The sequence below is a fragment of the Dermacentor variabilis genome, chromosome 11 (assembly GCF_050947875.1).
Source record: "Dermacentor variabilis isolate Ectoservices chromosome 11, ASM5094787v1, whole genome shotgun sequence".
Classification (NCBI taxonomy): Eukaryota; Metazoa; Arthropoda; class Arachnida; order Ixodida; family Ixodidae; genus Dermacentor; species Dermacentor variabilis.
This window is the reverse complement of record NC_134578.1, coordinates 47413507-47431472: the sequence shown is the minus strand read 5'-3', so window position 1 is coordinate 47431472 and position 17966 is coordinate 47413507. Positions and strand designations below refer to the sequence as shown.

The window sequence follows — 17966 nt, the reverse complement described above, 5'->3', positions numbered from 1 at the left end:
GTATGTATGGATGGATGGATGGATGGATGGATGGATACAACTTTCTTGTACGTCGGGCAAGGTTTAACGCGACCCGGGCTCAGGTCTCCCACGGGGGAACGTCAAGGCCCTGCCACAACGCCGCCTCACGGGCTTGCTGGACTGCCCACGTCTGGATTCCGAGGTCTGAGCTGCGCAGAGCGGCAGCCCACCTCGACGACAGGGTCTCCGGAGTAACTGCCATCCCTCCTATATCTACATTGCGCTCCCACAGCATGTGTTTGAGTGTTGCTGGTCCTCCCTGGCACAATTTGCACGTGTCGTCCGGATGCTTATCTGGGAAGATACGTTTCAGACGGAATGGATTAGGGAAGGTGTTCGTCTGGAGTTGTCGCCAGGCGATGGCCTGCCTCCTGTTCAATTTGGGACTCGGTGGTTGAGGGCGCCATTTAATTGTCAACTACCCTGTTATAGCTCAATTTGTCTATGATGTGATAGATGCAAGCTGTAGACTCGCCTGTGACACGTGAAACGAGGAAAACATCAGACATTTGTACTCATAAATAATATTGGGCGCCGTTTATTTTCTCCTGAGATGACCTTGTAGCGAAGTAGACCCTCGAGTCTGCGGGTAAAGCACCGTCTCTGCATACAAAAAATAAAACACGGTTACGGGCTGCAATTAATGTAATTACATTTTTTCCTAACTTTCACTTTGTTATAAGCAATAAAACTGATTATTCAGCGCAACTGTGCAATGTGGTATGCGAAGTATGCGAATCTTTCCTTCTATATATTCTGGTGGGTATTTCTAAACATATCGAAATATTACTCATCTGTGCTGTTCGTTTTCCTATGTATTATTTCATCCTCATTATAAATGGTTTAACAAGCTAGATTTGTTTAACGCAACTTAAGTCCAGAGGCAAATGCGTAGTTCCAGCTTTTCTTTGACCTTTGATTTTTTTCTTGCACCAGCAGACACTTTACTGTTTGTATGGTTCTTTGCTTCCGGGGTGATGTGAAGAATAAGTCTCTCCTAGAGTTGGACAGTGACCATAAGAAGGACAGGGCCTCCTGACCCGACGTCCTTGGAGAAACGAAGTCTTATACATTGAACTGACAGTGTTGCCAGTTTCCTGCGCCCTGAATAGGAGTACGAAATGGAGTATACAGTGCACGTTCCACGTTGCGGCGGCTGTCTTTTTTTTTCTCGCCAAATGAGATTTCTTGTTAGCACGGAAAGCCTTGTAGTGCCTGCCAGTGTGTAGTCGCAAGCCACACACGCAGCACTTAAATCAATACTTCGCCTTTCTTCGACGACAGTTACGTATTGTGGTGGTCGTCTGACACTGGAAAGTTTTCTCCTGAAAGGTACCCACATTTAGCCGAGGTATCCACCGCCGTAGCCGGCCTGGTGTCCCTGAGAAGATTGTCCGTAGCCTCCCTGCTGTCCGGCAGCGCCACCCTGGAACCCGGACGATCCCTGGTTGTGTCCGGTACCGAAGTTCTTGCTGTCCGAGGCCGAAAAGCCCGAGCTGTGGCTGTAACCCTTGTTGTCATTGTAGGCGTTCACGTTCCTGTTGGAAGCACCGCCGGCGAAACCCGTGGAACCCTGGTTGTGTCCAGCAGCGCCTCTCTGGAATCCACCCTGGTGGCCGCCGGCCTGAGCGCCGTATCCGGACTGGAAGCCTCCTCCGTATCCACCGAGGCCACCATGTCCCAGACCAACGCCTCCGAGACCAACGCCACCAAGACCAGGTCCAACACCGGCGCCGTAGCCACCGAGACCAGCGCCCACAAGGCCACCGCGCGCTTCGACCTTCTCCTCCTCAGCGTAAACGCTGCAGACTAGGAGGGCGCAGACAACGGCCGTGAAGGTCTGCACTTGGAAAGATGGATCCATCGTTAGCATTATTCCGTGTCATGTAGTGCAACGAAAGAGTAAAGTAGATGCTACGTATACATAAAGTACATTTTAGTGCATACACACAGTGCAGTGTTAGGTATAGCGAAATGACGAAGACGTACGCCGAAAAGCTCAATGACTGTTGATCATGGCGCCCCGACTTCTGCAAAATTTCTTCGTCTGTATTCACGATTGCACGGCGTGGTTTCGATCTGCAGCGTTTCTTCTTTACAGGATAACGATGCTCATGATGGTGACACAGTACACGCTCTCGCAGAGCAACCTCTATGGTATTACCCCGTCGATGTTACCGGCGTCAATTTAGTGATCGTTCAAATTTATAACGCCATTTGAACAGTACTCTGACGTATGGCTACTTAGGCGCATGTGAAGTGTAAGCTCCTCACTAGTATGTCTAGGATAACGACACTATCCGCACTAACCATACTTTACAATTGCTTTATATTGCATTTAGACAACTGAAGATGCTGAAATTGTAAAGGAAATGTTATATTTAGCTAATACAATATGTTATGCTTAACATTACTGTTTTTCTAATTCGATAAGCGATGCCACGCACGTAGGTAGGTTTCTGTAGCGCGTCAAAGAAAAATAATTACATGTCCGATAGTAGTATCCAACCAGGTTCACCCGGCACAAAAGCCAGACGTCGTATACACGATAGACATGTTAGTATACTTTCAAAACGCTTCGCACAGTATTAATTCTCCACAGTGCATGTGATCTGCACGTTTCTTATTATTTCACGCAATATCAGAACGTGCTTCTTCTAAGACATTGGTTCTGCAGACCTGTTGTAGAGGAAATACATCATGAGAACTTTTCTACTGAATTAGCTGGCCTATAGCACAAATATTTTGAAACTATTGAAATACTATAGGGCAACGGAGATCTGTAGTAAAATTACGGCATATAAACTGCGTAAATAATACTGCAAATGCGAATAGACCTTAATAAATCTACAGAATTCAGTGCTCTCTGTATATATCATGGTTTCGACGGTTATAAGCATCGTGCGAATAGAACCGACAGCGCTGCTGCAAACAACCGGCCGAAAGCAAACTCACCTTCATGTCGACGGAGATGGGTGTCTTCTGGCGAGATCTTTGGAAATGGTGATTCCCCGTTCGAGAGTGGCTGCTCTTTTATACCGGATTCGAAGGAAGCGTGGTGCCTTCAACTCAAAACAAAAAAGACAACTTGAATCCGCCGCCGCAGGAGGAAGTGACGTGGAAACAGTTCTGCGAGTCCCTGGTCGCGGTTATTTACCTGTCGCACTCTAACGTATAAGCGAAAGTAGGCAGCAAGACGGGGGCGTCGTTATCAGCTGGCTCTAAAGTTTGAACCGGGAGTGGCTTTTCCAGTGGCTTGCACCACTTCCGCCCATCCCTGTTCTCCGGTTGCTGCACTCTCTATCTCTAACTTTCCTTGTGCTTTTCTTTTCTCGTTGAACTAGTGATATAGAACGGCGCGGTTTGTCGCTCTTTTCGGATATCCGAAAGTGTTCGAGGGCTGCACCCATAAGGTCAAGCGTCTGGTTGTATTCTCTTCTAAAGCCTAATTCGTTAGCAAACCATCTCTTTAATGAGCAGGAAGTGGGAAAGAGCAGATCCCGTATTATGCGCAAGGCCGGTTTAGAAGTATCACCTGAGTGCTTGCATATTCAGTCTGGCTATTAAGAACGCTATAGCCATTCCTACTTTGTAGAAAAGGTACATTTTGAAAAAAAGAAATTGGCATTCTCGTTTTGACTTTCAAAGGTTCAGACAGCGGTGCTTTACTTTTAAAGAGCAAAGTTACAGATAACAGGTGAAACATAAGGAAGTTTCGCCCGACTTATGTAGGATATAACTCACACTAGGTGCAGATATGTAACAGAAGTGTTGCCTTACTATACTTCCTAGCGGCTTGTTTTTTTCTTCGTCATTTGAGTTGCTGTGGCAGGTTCGCACGAGAGCGCCTTCTCAGAGAACTCAAAGTCCAAGTCTGCGCACTAGGAATCTATCAAATACGGCAACATCCGTCGCTCCAACCACAAATTAGCTTACGATAAGGAGATTTCGCGCCTATCGCTTTCCCCAAGTCACTCGCAGAATTCTATAGTTAGACAATTCGAGTGCTTCGCAGAAAAGACCATCTTGCAAAAACGTGCATTAGAATCATGTCGAGCACTCACGCTTTCATGCCACTGCTACCCACACAAGTAGCGTACTCATTCATTCATTCATTCATTCATTCATTCATTCATTCATTCATTCATTCATTCATTCATTCATTCAAATAACTTTATTCAGTGCCCTGTGATTTGGTGGGGTGGGCCTGGACCCCGCCTAGGTTTCAGCCAAGAGTTATTGGCCCTTCGCGGCTTCCTGGGCTCGCTGGATGGCCCAGAGTTGGTGCTGCAGGTCCGAGCTGAGCAACGCAGACTCCCCGCGCCCGCGGAGGCTGTCGCTGTTTGAGGCTGCATCACCGTTATCCTGTATTACATCCGTACGTTCCCATAGGATATGCTCCAGGGCGGCAATAGAGTCGCAATGTTGGCACTTGTCCGTCGTGTATAAATCTGGGTGTATCTGGGTCTTTAACTGCCGCCTTTCGACAGACTGGCTTTTGCTTAATTTTGGGTGCGGCGGCGGGTAAGTACGCCTCTTCAATCTATGGTGTTGTGTAATGTCGGGAAATCTGGACATTCGGTCTTCCCACTCCCACTCATCGGTAGTCGGTGAGGCGCTAACCGAGGTTCGATCCGTAAGCTCTCGAGTCATTTATTTTTATTTATTATTTATTTACATTACCCCTAAGGGCCCTCACATGAGGGTATTACATAGGGGGGGGGGGTACAAACATGAAATATACACAAGAAATAAAACTACATAAAATAAACATACACACAAGGAACATAAAATATATAGATATGAACAAGGGGTAAATGCACTTAGTCATCAAAACACAAGAACATTTTACATAATATGTTAATATGTGCATATAGGCATAAGTAATATCTAATCTGCTACCACTAACCGTTTTCTTGCAACAAAGTTTGGAAAGATGGTAGGCTAACTTCAGTAGCTATGCGTGATGGTAGGTTATTCCATTCTATTATTGTGCGAGGAATAAATGATTTTGCGTAGAGCGACGAGCGACACATTATGCGTTTTACTTTGTTAGCGTGGTCACGGCGCGGGAAAACTGCAGGGGGTGGTGAAAAGAAGTCTTCGTGAAGCGTGGAATGGTGATAAAGTTTATGAAATAAGGTTAGGCGAGCAAACTGGCGTCGACGTGATAGTGATTCCAACTCGGCACGTTGTTTTAACGATGTGACGCTGGTGAAGCGTGAATAATCGGAAAAGATGAAGCGAACAGCACGGTTTTGCAAAGATTCAATGTTGTTGATTATGTATGCTTGATCGGGATCCCATATGGCAGAAGCATATTCAATTTTTCGGCGGATCAGCGTGATATAAGCAAGTTTTTTTAAGTGAGAAGGTGCGTGCTTGAGGTTACGTTTAAGAAGACCGAGTGCTCGGTTAGCTGATGCTAAGACGGTGTTAATATGGTAATGCCAAGTTAAGTCAGACTGAAGATGAAGGCCAAGATACTTGTAAGTTGGCGCAAGTTCTACTCTAGCATTATTGAGAAAGTAGGTGGTAGGAAGTCGAGTGGAATGGTTGGTAAATGACATGAGCTTGGTTTTAAATGTATTTAAAGACATTAACCACGAAGAGCACCAAGCGGTGACAGCATCAAGATCAGTTTGTAAGGAAAGTCGGTCAGCGTCATTACTAATATTACGATATATAACACAATCATCTGCGAATAATCGAATTCGAGATGAGACACATTTGGGTAGATCATTAATGAAAATTAAGAAAAGTAGGGGACCAAGGACGCTGCCCTGGGGGACTCCAGATGTTAAAGGAACAGAAGAAGAGTTACAGCCATTAGCACAGGTAAACTGTTGTCTGTTGGAGAGAAAATCTTTAATCCATGCAAGAACGTTTGGGTGAATATTTAAGTGTGTTAATTTGATTAGAAGCCTGTGATGAGGAACGCGATCAAAAGCTTTAGAGAAGTCAAGAAACACTGCGTCAACTTGGAATCCTTCGTTAAATGCGGAAAATATATCGTTAGTAAATCCGGCGAGCTGAGTGTCGCATGAATAACCCCTGCGAAAACCGTGCTGGTACTTGAAGATGATATCATGGTCTTTTAGGTAGTTGATGACTTGTGTGTGTATGACGTGCTCGAGAAGTTTACATATGTTGCTAGTTAATGAGATAGGACGATAGTTAAGTGGGACAGAGCGATCACCTGATTTAAACCGAGGTTCGATCCGTAAGCTCTCGAGTCATGCGGTGCGCCGCCTCATTGCTATACCGTCTGGTAGTGTGTGAGCGGGTGTCCAGATGAGATCGACACTTTTGACGCGGTTATTAGCTAATTTTAGGAGTTTAGTAGTCGTAGTGCCTCTAGGGAGATTCGACCGTTGGCGAACTTTCGTATGGCCGTCTGGGAATCACTGATGGTTATGGCCGCTTGTGTTTGTGCTATGGCTAGCGCAATAGCTATTTCCTCTGCGGTTTCTGCATGTAGCGTGTTGACTGTAGTGCTGGTCATGCATTTTCCCTCGTAATTTATCACCACTGCTGTGTAGGCGCGCTTGTGTCTGTATCTAGCTGCGTCTACAAATGTGGAGTCCTTGCTGCTACCGAATTTCTTCTGTATATTGCGTGCTCTGCTTTCCCGTCTACCCTGATGGTGGGTAGAATGCTTCTAAATGCATCTATTTCGGGGGGAAAAACTCATTTCAAAGCCATACGCTTGGCGTGGGTCGCCGCCGACGGATTATGAAAATGGGGGGTACTGTAGCGGATGACATGCTTTTCTCCACCCAGCACGAAGCGGGGGGAGAGGGAAAGCAGTGAAGCATCTTAGCGCAGGAAAGTTTTGGCGCCACTAGTAGAGGGAAAGGGGTCATTTCCGGGCCCTTAATACCTAACTACTCTCAAAAAGAAAAAAAAAACGAAAACGAAATCCGGGTTCACTACAATACGGGGCGAGCACGATTGCAAAATTAGACCACAAGATACCACTAGCTGCATCATAAGTTATGCATGCAAGCTTTCTAACGCGTAAGTGTAACTTGTGTATTTGGTAGGACAGTACGCTCAAGACGTTTCACATACTCCACTGCACCTGCATCTCTAATGCAGCCTACCCAATTATTATTTTTTGTCAATAATGGCTGACCAGCGCGGACGCCAGTACATGGGCGACATCAGAAGCGCGTGCAACGTGACACATGTTCCTCGGTCCAAATAGTTGATTCTGTATGTCTTTCGTGTGAATCCCCCGACGGGTAACTGCTTGCGGCAAGGCATACTTGGTATACGGTCAATTTCGAGTAATAGTTTCCTACAAGCCGCAGCTACCCTACTCTGTAGCTGTATGCTTGCACAAGCCAGGGGCCTTTCGAGCTATTTGCATCCGTAGCAGTAGGTATCGGCGACGCTGGTGTGATAAATGAATACGGTATCTTGAGTGCATAGAGGTACACGGTAAAAACCACTAAACAACCCGGACCTACGCTTCATTACTGATATTAAAATTGCAGATCATAAAGTGCCAAAAGCACGATCTGATTATGAGGCACGCCGTAGTGGGGGACTCCGAATTAATTTTGGCCATCTCGGGTTCTTTAACGTGTACCTATATATATAGTTACACGACTGTTCCTGCATTAGGCCCGCAAGAGAATGCGTTTGCTGCTGCTGGGATGGAATCCTCGTCCGAAAACTCAGTGGCGCAACTTCATAGCCACTAATACCCCTGTCACACTAGACATTCTAATGTCATTAGATTCGAATGGCATTCGATGCAGGGAATTCCATGCGATTCGTGGAGGTGCTACACAGGAAAAATTCATTCGGTCATGATATCAATGTCATGAATTCAATGTCATTCGGTCATGGTATCAATGGCGATCACTGCAAAAAAACGGTGATAAAAGTGGAACAAGCACTGTGTAGAATGTCTGAAAAATCAATCCATTTATTTTAATACAAATATGGGGAGTCGCTCCACTGAACTAACACACATGCAAAACTTTTAATTACGGAATGGCAGGCCTCTATAATCCAAAACATGGCTCAAGCAGCTCAGTAGCCATAGCCGATACATTGCAGACAAAGAATATGACTGCGAGGGCAGCGCTGAACAATGCTCAGTTGCAGTAGGTGAAGCGGTTAGTTGATGCGTGCTTTGCATTGCGGGCAATGCATCCTAATTAGAGGAAGAGGCCCGATTGTCACGTAGATGCAGATACCATTCGAGGCGCTGAAAACATTTGCATAGAAACACCCGATTGTGTGCAGTATGGCCGACTAGTAGAGCAACGGCTGGCAGACGCCATTGAGGGGCAGAGTAAGAATATTTTGTGACAGCCTGCCGTACAGTTTTTCTTTAGGTAAAATCCCAGATTCCTTAAACTGCGCAAAATTGATTACCTCTTTACATGAATGATTCTGAAACTACCAACCCTCAGTGTCATATTTTGCCTTCTCTTTGGGGTGGAGAGCATGCGTTCGCTTTGATTGCGAAAGTCATTCGATTCTGATGGCATTAAATATCGCTGTGTAGCAACCGAATAATGTCATTCAATGCTAACGCCATTTGATTGGAATTACGTCAATACATCCAGTGTGACAGGGGTATAAGCTTCGTTAGTTACGCACTGGTCTTCCGAGATCCTGCTCACTAATCTTCGCGCTTCTTATCTCGATCGCAAACATGTACAGTGCTGTCCACTGCTAAAAGGAACACCCTAATGTGTGGCTCTCACTCTGTTGGTGCCGCAGCTGCATGTACATGCTGAAGCTACGTCAGTGCCCTGCGCCAATGTGCAGAAAGGTGCCAGCGGCACCAACCAGAAGCTATCTGCTGCGAAGCGGGGTAATTCTACATTTGTCAGAGGAAAAAAATTGCACGAGATTGAGATTCATATGTTCCTTTTAACCGCGGATCGCACTGTACAGTCGCATGCATAGCTTGAGCTCTTCGACATTTTCAAATCTCGGACACGCTCTAAAAACGGTTTGCACCCTTTGGAGCGTAGCTAATTGCACCCAAATAATATCCGTTACCTGTATTGGGTACCTTTCTTCTCTTTAACGCGGTGCGCATGGTACTTCCAAGTGGTGAGTGCCATGTGCGTAATTAGCGTCACCTACAGCTGTCTTGACAGGAAAGTAGCGGGCCCAAAGTTTTCAAGGGAGACAGCTCATGCGAGGAAGATGATGGCTAGTTTGGGACAACATACATCCCAATGGGCGTTAGGTTGTGTTTAGAGTGTATACTCTTCATTTGCTCTTCACTTGGTCACAGCCAATCTGGGGTTTCCCTGCGAATCGGTATCACCGTTTTCGCATGTAACTTTCACCGCTCGCTGTAGGCTTTGCTTACATGGTATTCTATTCGGACCCCTGGAGCAAGGAAGCATGCTTTACAACTGGTCAAAAGGGTTCAGATGTACCACTCTCTGTCGCCTCTGGATGGGCAGGCCCGTTCTCAGTGATAGTGGGGAAGAAACACGACGTACTACCTTCATGACCGAATCTGGCAATACCACAGCCCTTCCATGCGGGCGCAATTATTCGAGTATTCTATCTTAGGTTTTCTACGGCGTGATAGAGGCGTGCTGTTCTAAGCTATATTCTTTCTTGACGCCATATGAACCGACAAAAACAAAGTGATACATTTGTGCTCCAAATAAGGAAGACAACATGTTTATTCCAATATGTCTGTTCACATGTTTACTGCAGCGAGGCACACCACCGATGTTCCTCTGGTTATCGAGCACAGAATCTGCAAGAAAACAAAAATATCGTTACGTGCTGCGATGAAAAATGCGAGACAACTAATATTAACATTTACGTTCACTGGATTCTGATATGAAATACTAATTAATACAGTGTAGTTATGCAATGTGCCGTGCGCAAACACAAAAAAATCATTGGTATTTTTTTGTTCTTATCTTGCGCTTGTGATTCTTAAACGCCGCTTAGTCGATTTGTGCTGGTCATAATATTAAAATGCTCATTTGATCCTGTATCCTTACAAACTGTTTAATAAAATCTTTTTTATATACATAACACTATTCTTGCATCAAACACTTAGTTGCACTGGTTCTTTGATTTTTTTATTGGTGAATTAGTTACAAATTCTAGGCCCCTCATTCATATGCTGATGTTATCGGATAATATATATATATCTATGCGACAATGGGACGCGTTTCCAGTAACTTTAATGGTAACCCGCAATAAGACTTCAAAGCATGCTCGAAAGTTCGTTTTCCCTCACTCAATAAGGCTCTCTTTTAAGAAGCAAAGCCTTGGAGTACCTGCCACAGTAGTGTTGCAAAGTCAAACACGTGCGCAGCACTTTGAGCAATACGTTGTCTGTTGTGTTTCGACCACTGGTATGTATTGTGGTAGTCGTCTGACACTGGAAAGTTTTCTCATGCAAAGTACCCACATTTAGCCGAGGTATCCACCAGCCTGGTGTCCGTAAGAAGATTGTCCGTAGCCTCCCTGCTGTCCGGCAGCGCCACCCTGGAATCCGGACGAGCCCTGCTTTTGTCCGGAACCGAAGGCATTGCTGTCCGAGGAAGAGAAACCCGAGCTGTGGCTGTAGCCCTTGTTGTCATTGTAGGCGTTCACGTTCCTGTTAGAAGATCCGCCGGCGAAACCGCCTGACCCCTGGCTGTGTCCGGCAGCGCCGCCCTGGAATCCAGCCTGGTGGCCACCGGCCTGAGAGCCGTATCCGGACTGGAAGCCTCCTCCGTATCCTCCGAGACCACCATGTCCCAGACCGACGCCTCCGAGACCAACGCCGCCAAGACCCGGTCCTACACCGGCGCCGTAGCCCCCGAGACCAGCGCCCACAAGGCCACCGCGCGCCTCGACCTTCTCCTCCTCAGCGTAAACGCTGCAGATTAGGAGGGCGCAGACAGCGGCGGCGAAGGTCTGCGCTTCCAAAGATGGATCCACCGTTAACATTATTCGGTGCCACGTCACGTAATGAAAGAGTAAAGTAAAGGTTAAGTATACACCAAATACATTTTAGTGTATAGCGAAAGAAAGAAGCCATACGCAAGAAAGTTCAGTGAGTGTTCGCTATGGAGGTACGACTTATTTAAAACTTCTGCACTTGTATTCACAATTCCAGGGCGTGATTATGCTGTGCAGCGTATCATTTCTATAGGATAACAATGCTCATGATTGTGATACAGGTGATCTTGCAGGGCAATTTCTATTGCAAACCCTGTCGATGTTGCAGGCGTCATTATGCTGGCTCAAATTTAGCGCCATTTGGATAGCGCTTTGCATTAAGGCTTCTTCGGCGTAAATGAAGTTTGTTATGTACAAGCCATCACCCCGGCGCGGGTGGCTAGAATAACCACACTATACGCACTACCCTAAATTTGACATTGTCTTATGCTACATTTATAAAAATGGGGGTATTAAAATTATAAATGAATCTTTAGTTTGGTTGACGTAACACGTTACGTATCGCCCCGGGAATTCTTCAATAAAAAAATACATCCCTGATGCTGATGCTGGAAATTCAGGTACATGGCAAATGCTTCGCATATCATTGATTCCTGTACAGTGCGTGGAATCTGCGTAATTCTTTTACCAGGTGTTTCAGCTTCTTCGCTTAATACGTTGTTTCTGAACATCACTTATGTGTGCGGCTCCCGTAGAAACATGTATAATTTCTACCACATTAGCTGGTGCTGACAAAAATAATTAGAAATAAAGAAATACTATTCGTTAACTTATAACTAAAGAATAAAACTTTGATTCTGCGGTAATAACAACGCAAATGAGAAGGCACCGCACTACACTGCAGAACTTAAAGCGCTTTAAATACTAAGCTGTCAACGGTTACACGCGCCGTGTGAACAGAACCGACAATGCAACGGCAAAAAAGCGGCCGAACTCGAACTCACCTTCATTTTGGCGGAGGTTGGTGTCTTCTTCAGGGATCTTTGGAGGAGATTATTCCCCGTTCCAGAGTGGCTCTCCTTTTATACCGTGCTGGAGGGAAGCGTCAAGCCTTCGATTCCAAACAAAAACCCAACTTGAATCCGCCGGCGTAGAGGAAGTGAGGGGGAGAGCACTCCGGCGATTTCCTTGCGCAGTTACTCTGTGCGCTCAAAAGTATGAACGGACGTAAGCCCCAAGACGAAGGCGTCGTTATCAGCTCGCTCGAGAGTTTGAACCGGGGGCGCTGTGCAGGATGGCCCGAGCTTCTCACTCACCGGAGTTTGATCGAGCGCAGTAGAAATGCACAAAAGATAGGGCACGTTGTGGGCGTGTCTCTTCGTTCGGACCTTGTCGGTATATGCACCGTCCAATGCGAAGAGTGCAGACGTGGCGCATAGTCACGCAAGCCCTTTCCTTTGTTTTTAATACGTTAAAGGATAACGTTTTTGTCTTCTATCAGTTACTTGATGCACTGAGTGGAACTATAAACGTATGAAAGACGGTACCAACGGTTTGACCACGTGGCTCTTTATTTTTCGGCCACTTGTGAAGTCTAGCACAAGTGAGGTCGAAGTTGAAGTTTATTTCACAAAACTGGTGAAATGAATGCAATTGTATGCGCACATTATGTGGACCGATAGCCAAAGGCTAGTTGAGGGACGAGTTTCCACCCGAGAGTGCTTTAACGACCGTTTCTGCACTAGGTCCCCACGAAAATGCGTTTGGTGCGGCCGGGATCGAACCCTCGACCAAGAACTCAGTGGCGCAACTTCATAGCAACTAAGCTTCGTTAGTTGAGCACTGGTCTGCCGAGCTCCTGCTCACCAATATTCGCGCTTCTAATCTCGATCGCAAACATGTACAGTGCGATCCACTGTTAAAGGGAGCACTCCAATGCGCGGCTCTCACTCTGTTGGAGCTGCAGCTTCATGTACAGACAGCCACAAAAGCTTACGAGACGCGGGATTTGCGAAAGAGCCAAATTCCCGTGAAGCCTGTGCACGTAGCCTCTAATTAAAGGTGTTGATCAGTAGCAGTTCTTGGGAACTGCACTGTAATCAATTAAATTAGAACTGCTACGCTTTAACAGAGCAGAAATCCGCATTTGTCGTGAAACCCGTGCCCCGTAAATTTTTGCGGGTGACTGTACATGCTGAAGCTACGTCAATGCCCTGCACCAATGTGTAGAAAGGTACCAGCGGCGCACACCAGTAGTCATCTGCTGCAAAGCGGGATAATTCTACATTTGTCAGACAAAAAAAAATTCGCGCGAGATTGACGTTCATGTGTTCCCTTTAACAGTGGACTGCACTGTGCACTCGCATGGATAGCTTGAGCTTTTCGACATTTTCATATCTCGGACACGCTCTGAAACGGTTTGCACCCTTTGGAGCGTAACGTGCACCCAAAAAATATCCGTTATCTGCATAGGGTACCTTTCTTCTCTTTAACGCGGCGCGCACGGTACTTCCAAGTGGTGAGTGCCATGTGCGTAATTAGCATGACATAGCAGTCTTGACAGGAAAGTAGCGAGCCCAAAGTTTTCAAGGAAGACAGCTGTCTCCCGGGCCCGCCGCACCAGTTGTTGCTGGTTACGAAGGTTCGAACTAGTCAGCACGGCCTCCCACTGCTCGGATGTGGGGTTGGGTATTTGCGGGGCTGCCTTGACGTTGGGGCACGCCCATGTGGGGTGATATAGGGAGGCGTAGTCGTTACACAGGGGACATTTGTATGAATATAGTGTAGGGTGTAGGGTGTATTGCGTGTAGTCTGCTTAAAAGGGGGTATGTATTGGTTTGTAGTTGTCACCATGTTACGACGTCTTCACGTGAGAGGGTGGTGTATGGTGGTGGGTATTGTCCTCTGCTCAATCTGTGGTGTTGTAGTACGGCGTTGTATTGTAGAGGTACGGGCTCCGTAGACGCAGCCGTATCCCTCTCTTGTGGCGCCCGGGAGGCATGAGCTCGGGCTACAGCGTGCGAATGCTGATTTCCACGGAGGGACTCGTGTCCTGGAGTCCACAATATTTCAACGTCCGGGAATTGGGAGGCTTGTTTGAGGAGTCGGTGAGCGATTGAAGATATTCTGCCTCTCGCGTAGCTACGGCAAGCTGCCTGGGAGTCAGAAATAATTGTGACGTATTCGTTGATCAGACTAGTGGTGATGGCCAAGCCGATGGCTGTGCGGACCGTCATCGAGACCACCTCTTGAAGGTTATAGACGACAACGCTGGCCATCATGGCTGCTCTTTGGGGGTACTGCGCGGCATCTGTGTATAGTGTGGAGGGGAGACTACGCCGCAATGGGCGCTAGGTTGTTTTTAGAGTGTATACTCTTCACTTGGTCACAGCCAATCTGGGGTTTCACTGCGAATCGGTATCACAGCTTTTACATTTTACTTTCACCGCTCGCTAGGCTTTACTTACGTGGCATTCTAGTCGGGCCCCTAACGCAAGGAAGTATACCTTATAACTGGTCAAAAATGTTCAGGTGTACTACTGCTTGTCACCTCTGGAGGGGCAGGCCTGTTCTCAGTGATAGTGGGGAAGAAGCACGACGAACTGCCTTCATGACCGAATCTGGCAATACCACAGCCCTTCGATGGGGGCGTAATTGTTCAACTATTCCATGTTAGGTTTTCCACGGCGTGATAGAGGCGTGTTGTTCTCTAAGCTATATTCTTTCTTGACGCCATATGAACCTTCAAAAACAAAATGATACTGTTTTGCTCAAATAAGGAAGACCACATGTTTATTCCCATATGTTTATTCACATGTTTATTGCAGCGAAGCAGACCACCGATGTTGCTCCGGTGATGAAGCACAGAATCTGCAAGAAAACGAAAATATCGTTACGTGCTGCGATGAAAAATGTGAGACAACTAATATTTAACATTTACTTTCACTGGGTTCTGATATAAAATACTAATTAATACAGTGTAGTTATGCAATGTGCCGTGCGCAAACACAAAAAAAATCGCTGGTATTCCTTTGTTCATATCTTGCGCTTGTGATTCTTAAACGCCGCTTAGTCGATTTGTGCTGGTCATAATATTAAAATGCTTATTTGATCCTGTACCTTACAAACGGTTTAATAAAATCTTTTTTATATACATAACACTATACTTGCATCAAACACTTAGTTTCACTGGTTCTTTGATTTTATGTTGGTGAATTAGTTACAAATTCTAGGCACCTGATTCATATGCTGATGTTATCGGATAATATATATATATATATATATATATATATATATATATATATATATATATATATAATTTATGTATTTATGCGACAATGGGACGCGTTCGCAATAGGAATTCAAAGAATGCTCGAAAGTTCGTTTTCCCTCACTCAATAAGGCTCTCTGTTAAGAAGCAAAGCCTTGGAGTACCTGCCACAGTAGTGTTGCAAAGTCACACACGTGCGCAGCACTTTGAGCAATACGTTGTCTGTTGTGTGTCGACCACTGGTATATATTGTGGTGGTCGTCTGACACTGAAAAGCTTTCTCATGCAAAGTACCCACATTTAGCCGAGGTATCCACCGCCGTAGCCGCCACCAGCCTGGTGTCCGTGAGAAGATTGTCCGTAGCCTCCCTGCTGTCCGGCAGCTCCACCCTGGAAACCGGACGAGCCCTGCTTGTGTCCGGAACCGAAGGCATTGCTGTCCGAGGACGAGAAGCCCGAGCTGTGGCTGTAGCCCTTGTTGTCTTTGTAGGCGTTCACGTTCCTGTTGGAGGCACCGCCGGCGAAACTGCCTGACCCCTGGTTGTGTCCAGCAGCGCCACCCCGGAATCCAGACTGGTGGCCACCGGCTTGAGAGCCGTAGCCGGACTGGAAGCCTCCTCCGAGACCACCATGTCCCAGACCGACGCCTCCGAGACCAACGCCTCCGAGACCGGGTCCTACACCGGCGCCGTAGCCCCCGAGACCAGCGCCCACAAGGCCACCACGCGCCTCGACCTTTTCCTTCGCAGCGTAAACGCTGCAGACTAGGAGGGCGCAGACAGCGGCGAGGAAGATCTGCGCTTCCAGAGGTAAATCCACCGTTAACATTATTCGGTGCCACGTCACGTGACGAAATAGCAAATAAATGTTAAGTATACAAAAAACGCATTTTATATATAGGGAAAGAAAGAACCCATACGCTAGAAAGCTGAGTGAGTGCTCGCCATGGAATCGCGACTTATTGAAGACTGTTTCGCTTGTATACACGATTGCAGGACGTGATTATGCTGTGCAGTGTATCCTTTGTATAGGATGACAATGCTCATGATTGATACAGGTGATCATGCAGGGCAATTTCTATTGCAAACCCAGTAGATTTGACCGGCGTTATTATGCTCAGTCAAATTCAGCGCCAATTGGGCAGTGCTTTGCATTAAGGCTACTTCAGCGTAAATAAATTTTATTATGCATAAGCCATCACCTCGGCCAGGGTGGCTAGAATAACCACACCTCCCGCACTACCCATAATCGGGCACTGTGTTATGCTGCATTTAGGAAAATGAAGGTATTAAAATTATAAATGAATTTTTAGTTTGGCTAATGTAACACGTTACGTATCGCCCTGAGCATTCTTCAAAAAAAATAATACACCCCTGATGCTGATGCTGGATATTCAGGTACTTGGCAAATGCTTCGCATATCATTGATTCCCTACAGTGCATGGAATCTGCGTAATTTTACCAGGTGTTTCAGCTTCTTCTTCGCTTAAGACATTGTTTCTGAACATCAGCTAAAGTGTAAGGCTCCCGTATAAACTTGTATAATTTCTGCTACGTTACCTGGCGCTGACATAAATCATTAGAAATAAAGAAATACCATACGCTAACTTATAACTAAAGACTGAAACAATGATTCTGCCGTAATGACAACGCAAATGAGAATGCACCCCACTACACTGCAGAACTTAAAGCGCTCTAAATACTAGGCTGTCAACGGTTACACGCATCGTGTGGACAGAACAGACAATGCAATGGCAAACAAGCGGCCGAATTCGTACTCACCTTCATCTTGGCGGAGGTTGGCGTCTTCTGCAGGGATCTTTGGAAGAGATAATTCCCCGTTCCAAAGTGGCTCTCCTTTTATACTGTGCTGGAGGGAAGCGTCGAGCCTTCGATTCTAAAAAAAAAACCAACTTGAATCTGCCGGCGTAGAGGAAGTGAGGGGGAGGGGGCTCTGTAGCAGTTACTTGCCCTGTGCACTCAAAAGAATGAACGGATGCAGGCCCCAAGACGAAGGCGTCGTTATCAGCTCGCTCTAAAGTTTGAACCAGGGGTGCTATGCAGGATGGCCCGAGCTTCTCACTCACCTGAGTTTTCTCGACAGCAGTATAAGGGCACAAAAGATAGGGCGCGCTACGGGCGTGTCTTTTGGACCTTGTCTGTTTTTAAATGCACCGTCGAATGCGAAGAGTGCAGACAAGCGCATTCTCACGCAAACCCTTTCCTTTGTTTTCAATACGTTAAAAGATAACATCTTTTCCTATCAGTCACTCGTACAGGTAATGCACTGATTGGAACTATAAACGTATGAAAGAAGGCACCAATGGTTTGACCACGCGGCTCATTCTTTTTTGGCCACTTGTGGAGTCTCGCCAAACTGCGGTCGAAGTTGAAGTTTATTTCACAAAACTGATGAAATGAGTGCAATTGTGTCCACACACTGCGTGGCCCCATTGCCAAAGGCTAGTTGAGGGACGAGGTTTAACTCAAGAGCCAATGTAGCTAGAGGTACACCGAGGGTTCGTTGTATGTCTCGATACCATTAGCTCATTAATTCGAGGCGCTTGCCAGAGCTCGCGCAGATCCCGAACTTTGCCAGAACTCGGGTTTTCCTGCATAGCACCCCAGGAGTGGCTTGTTCAGAGGCTTGCGTCACTTCCGCCATCCTTGTTCCCCGGTTGTCGCCCTTTATATCTGTAACTTTCCGTCATTGTTTATTTCTTTTTTTTTGTCTCTGTCGAACTGGTGATATGGGACGGGTGGTTTGTCGTTTTCATCGG

At 46.4% G+C, this 17966-nt stretch overlaps 3 protein-coding genes across 3 annotated transcripts; all 3 read right to left on the bottom strand.

Annotated features, from left to right (window-relative positions):
- Positions 1–549: 549 nt before the first annotated feature.
- Positions 550–3085, bottom strand: LOC142563931 (uncharacterized). Its single transcript, XM_075674660.1, has 3 exons — positions 2977–3085; positions 1362–1861; positions 550–624 (listed from the first exon to the last, which is right to left on the bottom strand). Exons 1-2 carry the CDS (start codon positions 2980–2982, stop codon positions 1364–1366), a joined length of 504 nt encoding a protein of 167 aa, XP_075530775.1. The 5' UTR covers positions 2983–3085; the 3' UTR covers positions 550–624; positions 1362–1363.
- A 6575-nt stretch (positions 3086–9660) lies between these two features.
- Positions 9661–12028, bottom strand: LOC142563930 (uncharacterized). Its single transcript, XM_075674659.1, has 3 exons — positions 11922–12028; positions 10442–10932; positions 9661–9772 (listed from the first exon to the last, which is right to left on the bottom strand). Exons 1-2 carry the CDS (start codon positions 11925–11927, stop codon positions 10444–10446), a joined length of 495 nt encoding a protein of 164 aa, XP_075530774.1. The 5' UTR covers positions 11928–12028; the 3' UTR covers positions 9661–9772; positions 10442–10443.
- A 2664-nt stretch (positions 12029–14692) lies between these two features.
- On the bottom strand, positions 14693–17066 carry LOC142563929 (uncharacterized). The gene is made up of 3 exons (XM_075674658.1): positions 16969–17066; positions 15486–15982; positions 14693–14787 (listed from the first exon to the last, which is right to left on the bottom strand). Exons 1-2 carry the CDS (start codon positions 16972–16974, stop codon positions 15488–15490), a joined length of 501 nt encoding a protein of 166 aa, XP_075530773.1. The 5' UTR covers positions 16975–17066; the 3' UTR covers positions 14693–14787; positions 15486–15487.
- Between the last annotated feature and the right edge of the window lie 900 nt (positions 17067–17966).